At 59.9% G+C, this 7,229-nt stretch overlaps 1 protein-coding gene across 1 annotated transcript in view; it reads left to right on the forward strand.

Moving 5' to 3' along the window:
- The first annotated feature begins 3,320 nt into the window (after window positions 1-3,320).
- Window positions 3,321-7,229, forward strand: part of SLAMF9 (SLAM family member 9) — a 12,909-nt gene continuing 9,000 nt past the window's right edge. Inside the window, 1 exon segment of the mRNA XM_040452337.1 lies at window positions 3,321-3,362. Within this exon segment, the coding sequence (XP_040308271.1) occupies window positions 3,321-3,362 (42 nt within the window).

The raw sequence follows: 7,229 nt of genomic DNA on the forward strand, positions 1-7,229 counted from the left end.
GCGCCACCCAGGCGCCCCATACATTTATTTATTTTTGAGAGACAGAGTGAGATAGTGCACAAGTAGGGGAGACGCAGGGAAAGAGGGAGACACAGAATCGGAAGCAGGCTCCGGGCTCCAAGCTGTCACCACAGAGCCCGACGCGGGGCTCGAACCCACAAACCGTGAGATCATGACCTGAGCCGAAGTCGGACGCTCAACCGACGGAGCCGCCCGGGCACCCCAGAAAAATTTTTTTTTAGGAACAAAGAAGGGGCACCTGGGTGGCTCAGTCGGTTGAGCGTCCGACTTCGGCTCAGGTCATGATCTTGCAGTTCGTGAGTTGGAGCCCCGCGTCGGGCTCTGTGCTGACAGTTCGGAGCCTGGAGCCTGTTTCGGGTTCTGTGTCTCCCTCTCTCTCTGCCCCTTCCCCGCTCACGCGCTGTCTCTCTCAAATATAAATAAACATTAAAAAAAATTAAAGAACAAAGAAGCATGTTGTGAAAGCTGTTTCTTCCCAATCCTAGCCTGTGACTTACCCAGTCTGCTGTCTATAGTCTAAGAAATCCATATGCATAAGCAGACATATATATACGTGTGAATGTGTATGTGCATATTTTAAAATACACAAATGGAGTTTCACTGTACACGTGGTTCCACACGTCGCATTTAATTTTCTTTTATTAACACTTTATCATGGAGCTCATTCCAGACAGTAGGTATTTCTGGACCTACCCCTTGTTTTCTCATGGCCACAGTAGATTTCACTATATGGCTGGACCGTGATTGATTTCGCCAGTTCTCCATTAACAAATGCTTTAACTGGGGCAGCTGCGTGGCTCAGTTGGTTAAGCGTCTGACTCTTGATTTTGGCTCAGGTTATGATCTCATAAGTTTGTGAACTCAAGGGTGAGGAGAAGAGGCAGGGGAGAGGAAGGAGGGGAGGAGGGGGAGAGGAGAGGAAAGCAGAGGCCCCGCCCAGGTCTGGCAGGAAGGCCTGGGGGGGCGGGGCGGCTCAGCAGGTGCCATCCAGCAGCCTGTGTCCCCAGGGGGAGGCCTGAGGCGGGCTTGGGGGGGGGGGTGGGGACAGAGGGAGAAAACGGCCACGCAGTGTGTGGCTCCGGGGCCACCCCGTTCCCGTGTCTCACAGCCTGGCTGCACCTCCAAGCCTGGCCAGACCCCGTGTTCGAGGGAGACGCCCTGACTCTGCGATGTCATGCATCGGCCAACAAGGTCCTGTCCCAGGTGAAGTTCTACAAAGACGGAAGATTACTCCAAACCCCGAAGACCAGATGGTCCCTGTCCGTGGGGATGGCTACCCTGGAAAGCAGCGGCCAGTACAGCTGCTCTGGGAAGGTGGCCTACGTCCCATACCTGGGCAGACAAACCTCAGAGCTGGTCAAGGTTCAAGTCCAAGGTGAGTCACCAGCTCAGGGGGGTCGGGGGTGGGACTGGGATGCTGCTCAGGGATCTGGTCTCTAGAGGTCAGCAGCTGTCCCTCTGGCTGCCCCTGATGCCGGGCGACCACAGGGCCCCCGTCTAGAGCCAGGGGAAGGAAGTGCCCTGAACCAGTCTGGGCCAGACCCTTTCCCTCTGGGGACCAGCTGACCCCTACGGCCCTCTGGCTTTGGCTCGGGACTCCAGAGAGGCTCTGGGGTGTGGGTCGTGGCTGGGAGGTGGGTCCTGGGACACAATGACAGTGTCTCCTGTGGGGCGTGGGGCTGTGACCTGGGATGCGCTCTGGCTTGGACCCCGGCCTCTGGGGACTCAGGGTTCTGGAGGCCCTCCCTGAGCCTGGGCCCACGTCTCCCCAGAGCCGTTCCCGCCTCCTGTGCTGAGCGCTGTCCCCTCTCCCGAGCTCCGTGAGGGGAGCCCGCTGACCCCGAGATGCCAGGCGAAGCTGCACCCCCAGAAGTCGGCCCTGAGGCTCCTTCCACAGAGATGCCAGCACCTTGCAGAACCAGGGCCCCCACCCGGAGCTCTACCTCCCGGGAGCCCAGGAGAGAGACTCTGGGCTTTCCGGGTGCCGGGCCACCCTTGAGGGTGGTGTGGCCCAGAAGCAGAGCCCCCAGCAGGAGGTCAGGGTGCAGGGTGAGTGGCAGAGGCCGGTCCGCAGAGAGGTCCACTCCAGCAACAGGGGAGAAGGAGACGTGGCGGGCTCCACAGAGAGGGCACCTGCACACGGGGAAGAGTGGAGAGGGGCCAGGCTTCCTGAGGGTCTGGAGCCCACCTGCACACAGGGCCCCGCGCCCGCCTCTCTCTGCTCCTTCTCCCGTGCGTGCCTCTGTGGGGCTCTCCCCGCCTCTCCCTCTGACAGACGCTCGGCTGCCATCACGAAGTGTCTGGGCTGTGGGGCGGGGGAGCTTCAACAATGAAAATATGTCCTCACTGTCCTGGAGGCTGGAAGTGGGCTGTCCAGATGGTAGGAAGGTCAGGCTCATGCTGGGTTCCTTTCTTTAGGCTTGGGGGGTGGGGGAGGGGTGGGGGGAGGAGACCCTCTGCTATCTCTTCTTCTCAGGGTGCTAATGTCGCCATGAGTCCCCGCCTCATGACCTCCCATAGGCTGCAACTCCAAAGACCATCTCTTGGGGGGGGTGGGGCTTCGGCATACGAATTTGGGGGGACACAGGCTTTCGGTACGCAGCACACCCCGCGGCCTGTCTTGTCTGCAGGAGAGGAACCTCTACCTGGACCCTGGCGAGACCGGCTCGGAGGCCCCGGGACTTGGGCGCCAGCTCTGAGCTTGACTCGACGTCCTTTCCAGACACTTCTGCAAAGCCGCCAGGCCTCCCCTGGTACCGCACTGGGTCCACATCACCTACTCGGCCTGGGAATCCCTCACCTGGTCACAGAGCAGAGGGGGGTGAGGCCTGTCCACCCCGGAGTCCACCGGCATCTCTGTGCTGTTCCTCCTCCCAGAGGATGCTGGGAGATGTCCCTCTTCTCCCGCTCAGGGCCGGGCACCCCCCTGCCCCCTGCTGCCACGCGAGCGGCACAGCCAGCTCACAGAGGGGCTCAGAGGCTGTGGGCACACAGTGTCCCTTCGCTTCTCCCTGGGGGTGTTACCTCCAGCGACGGGCAGCGGTCAGGGGTCCGGTTGCGCCTGGACGGACGCACTTTGGAAGGTTGGCGCGTTTCTTCTTTCCTCCTCGTCACCTTGTCTGCAAGTGAACTTAACGTTGTGTCGTGCAGAATTAACTTTACCCAAGGAGAGGTCTGGCCTTTGCCAGGGGCTGCTGGGTTGGTCCTTAGGGGTGTCGTGTCCCATAGGAGTGTCTCTGTTTGCACGGGGACCTCGGCCGCCAGTCTAACAACGTGGCTTATGATGAGGGTTTGGGGACATGCGGCATCGTTTCTACCACCAGAGGGACTGGATGCGGAAGGTACGAGCCGGGCCTTCGGAAGGGCGGGACGCTAACGGGCAGCCGCGTGGGCTGAGGTCATCAAGCTCATTGTTGTCATGTGGGTGCGGAGCGTAACCGGGGACAGGACGCGTTTGGTACTTTCCCCGGGCCCGTGCCCTTCTGCTGAAGGCTGCCTCTCACGGGCAGCCTTTCCCTGTCATAAGGCACAATGGCAAACATAAAGGCTTTCAGCGTGTCCCGTGAGTCCTTCTAGCAAATTACTGAACCTGAGGTGGTTCCGGGAACCCCGTGGAACGGGCAGCGGGCGTCAGAGGCGAGGGTGGTCTCGTGTGGACCGTGTTCTCCCGCCGTGGGCCGGGCCGCCCTCTTGCACACGGTTTGGAAATGCGTCCGAGAGAAGACACCAGTCGGTTAGGAAAATCAGATGAAAAGCCAGCGGGGTAGGCAGATAAGCTGGAGCCGGGAGCAAGGTCACTATCCAAATGGCGTCTCTCGCGCTGTGTCCCCGCTAAGGCAGGGCCACAAGGGTGGGTCTTCCCTCCACAGCACGGGTCTGGGAGGGCGGCGAGGCATCTGCGCAATCACAGGACTGCTCGGGAAACGGTGTGGCCGCCGCGAACACTGTCTTTAGCTGCGTCTTTCGGCCGCCCCGTCGGCAACTCCTGCGTTGTCCGCGCATCCCCCACGGGCTCTGGGTGTTGCAGCAAAAGCGCTTGAGAAGGCGAGAGGTCATGGCCCTTGCGGGATGGTTTGCCTCTCCGCTTTCTGATCACCCGCCTGACCCGCCTTGTGATTCTCCAGGGGAACGAACTACCCACACCCCAGCTTTGATGGCCTCTGTTGGGACAAGCCATGGTGACTTGCTTACGAGAGCACACGGTATTCTCTTACTCTTTTACAGCCACAGAATCAGTAATAAACACTATTTTAAAGAATTTCAAGTATACTGGGGGATGGTTTTTTTAAAGGGAAGTTCCCCCTCCCGCCAAGAAATCTTTTCATAAGCCTGATATGTAAATGGGGGGGGGGCCTGGAATTCGACCTCTAGCGGTGCCTCGATGCCTCGTTTCTTTGCCCCCCTACAAGCCCAGAGCCACCACGGAACCCTCAGGGCCCCGAGACGCTGCCATCGGGTTTTATGCTGAGAGGGGCTGCAGCCCCCAGCCTCCACCAGAAAAGTCCATTTATGCTTCACGAACTGGGTTTCTGGTAATATTTCCTTGGAGGGAAGGGCTGTGTGGATATTTCCTAAAGTTCAGAAACCAGTGTTCCAAAGAGGACTGGATGGCACGGACTTCGGGTGACATGGCACCAGGCGAGCTTCTGGAAGGTGTCGAGTTAGGCACGGACTCCTGCCTCCCCTCCCCTGCACACCCCTTCCGACGAGGCCATGCGCAGTCAGCCCAACTGGACATCCTGAGTGCCAGGCCTCGTCCATGCCGGGGTCATTCTTCCCGCCTCTCCTGCCCCCTCCCACAGAGCGGCCTGGTGGCTGCTCCGAGATGCTCCACTTGTCCTGTGCCTCCATTTCCTCTTCTGGGAGACTGGGGGGGGATCCCCGAGGCCTCCCCTGTCCTTAGCCCTGTCCACAGATGGGGAGAAAACGTTGCACCCTTGCTGTTCTGTTATCAGCTTGCTGCCCCCTTGGGGAAGGGAAGCCTCTCCCTTCCAGGTGGCCTGACCCCCAAGCCGCTCTCAGTGCCCTGGGTCAGGACCCCAGACAGACCCTCTCTTGCCCGGGAAAAAGGATTCGACCCAGAGAGCAGAGCGACCCCATAGGGTGTCATGAAATCTCTACAGGGGATAAGGTCTTCTCTGGTGAGAGCGTTTGTATTGGATAATGAAGGTCTGCAGCCTTTCTCAGGAGAAGTGTTTAGTGTGTGCGTGCGTGCACGTGTGCATGTGTGAGTATGTGTATGGGTGTGTGCAGGTGTGGGTACGTGTGCTTGTACGTGTGCGAGCGTGCACACGCGAGCATGTGTGAGTACACGTGAGTGTGTGCATGTGTGAATGCGTGTGCACGGTGCGTGTGCAGGTGTGAGTGCGTGTGTATGGGTGTGCGCAGGTGTGAGTACGTGTGCGTGTATGCGTGCGAGCACGCGCGTGCATGTGTGAGTACACACGTGTGTGTTCATGTGTGAGTATGTGTGCATACGTGTGTGTACATGTACGTGTGCATGTGTGTTTGCGCATGGGGCTGGGGGGGGCGCTTTCTGAATCCCCAATTAGTAAATCACTACTCAGTGGATCAAAGATGAAATTTGCAAAATCTCTCCAAAGAACCAGCTGGTCCGATGGAAGCGTCTACCGTGTTAGAAGAACGAGGTGGGGTGGCCGTGGCCTTGGCACGCAGAGTCACAGAGGTAAACCCCGACGGTGGCTTCTGTCTTCTGGCTGGGGCTCCTGCAGCCGGCCCGCCGCAGCCTGGCAGAGGGAGCACCGTGGAGAAGGGCGTGGGGGGGCTGGGGCCAAATTGTTGAGCCACAGGCCGTCTCCTTTCCCCGAGCACCGTGCTCTCCGGCAGCCTTCGGTCGCCAACTCCTCACGCTGACCGAGCGAGCGGGAGACGTCGGGGCGCAGCTGCGGCTGGCGGGTTTGGTCTGAGCGCTCGGCCCAGTGGACACCTGGCCGCCATCCGGGTCGTTCCTTCGTGCGGTTCTGTCCTCACCTCGCCACTTCCTGCTGGCTGTTGTTTGCCCGTGTGTGTTGCTCACGTCCCCCCAGCCCCTGTGTGATGCTGTAGCCGCCGCATTTCCCAGCTCACGGCCGCCGCCCGCATCCAGAGCGGCGCCCGGCGCTTACCCGAAGCTTCGTGAATATTTGCTGGATGAACATAGTTTAATGCGCCACTTGACGATGTCACCTCTGATAAAACGAGGCAGCATCCCAGATTCTGATAAATTCTGGGACGTCAAAGCGCTAGGCTTTGGAGCCTGCTCTGTGAGTGCTAAAGTCAATGAGAAAGTACCCTCGGCGGGGGGGGGGCGGGGGGGGGGGGTGCCCTGCCCGGGCTGCGGCCTTGGCTTTCCTCCAGCCACGGGCCTCCGCACCCTTCCGGCTCCTTGAGCGCCTCCAGCCTCAAATACAATTAAAAGTGAAAAGCGTGTACAAATGCAAACTGACAATTCCACCAAAACACGAGTAACTTGTACTGCGCGGGTTTTCCGTGCGCGGGGACATCACCAGATGTAGCTCTGTTACAGCTCAAGTCAGTCCGACCGAGTCAAGTCTCCGGCCAGCAAGACACCCGGTGACCTGGGGGTGGGCGTCTGCTCGGCCTCGTGTGGCCCCTGAGAAACGCCCCTCTAGCATCCGGACCTCTGGTTTTTGGTTTTCCTTTTTGCGGTTTTAATTTGTAAAATAAGGGGTTGGACGAGACCAATAGATTCTGAACTTTTCTTCTTTGGGCAACGGCGCCCTGTTTTCCAACAGCTTCTGTTTCAACAGACCCCACCTCCCCCCGCCCCCCGCCCCGGCCACCGTCAAAGGATAAGCGCGGACACGGGACCCGGGACCCGGGCCGTGTCAGGTGGACGCTCCCAGGCCTCGCTCCCGCTTCCCCTGCATGATCGGGGACAGCGTGCCCCCAAGTTGCCAGGGGACCCCCAGGAGGAGGCACTGAAAGCCCCAGAGACCCTCTCCTGTTCTGGGAAGCCCAGCCCAAGAAGCGGGCAGTCTCAGAGCCCTACTCACGCGGAGACAAAATTTATGGCCGGGGAATTTCCTCTCCGTTTCAGTGCAACAGAGGAGCAGGTAGAGTGCGGTGTTGTCCGATGTTAGCCTGCAGCGGACCCCCCGGGGGACCTGGAGCAGCAGGCGGATTTGCAGCCCCTCCCCCCACAGCCGCCCCCCCCCCCCCCCCCCCCCCCGCCCCCCGGGCGGGGG

This window comes from Herpailurus yagouaroundi, unplaced genomic scaffold (genome assembly GCF_014898765.1).
Source record: "Herpailurus yagouaroundi ecotype Mexico unplaced genomic scaffold, PumYag 207, whole genome shotgun sequence".
NCBI lineage: Eukaryota > Metazoa > Chordata > Mammalia > Carnivora > Felidae > Herpailurus > Herpailurus yagouaroundi.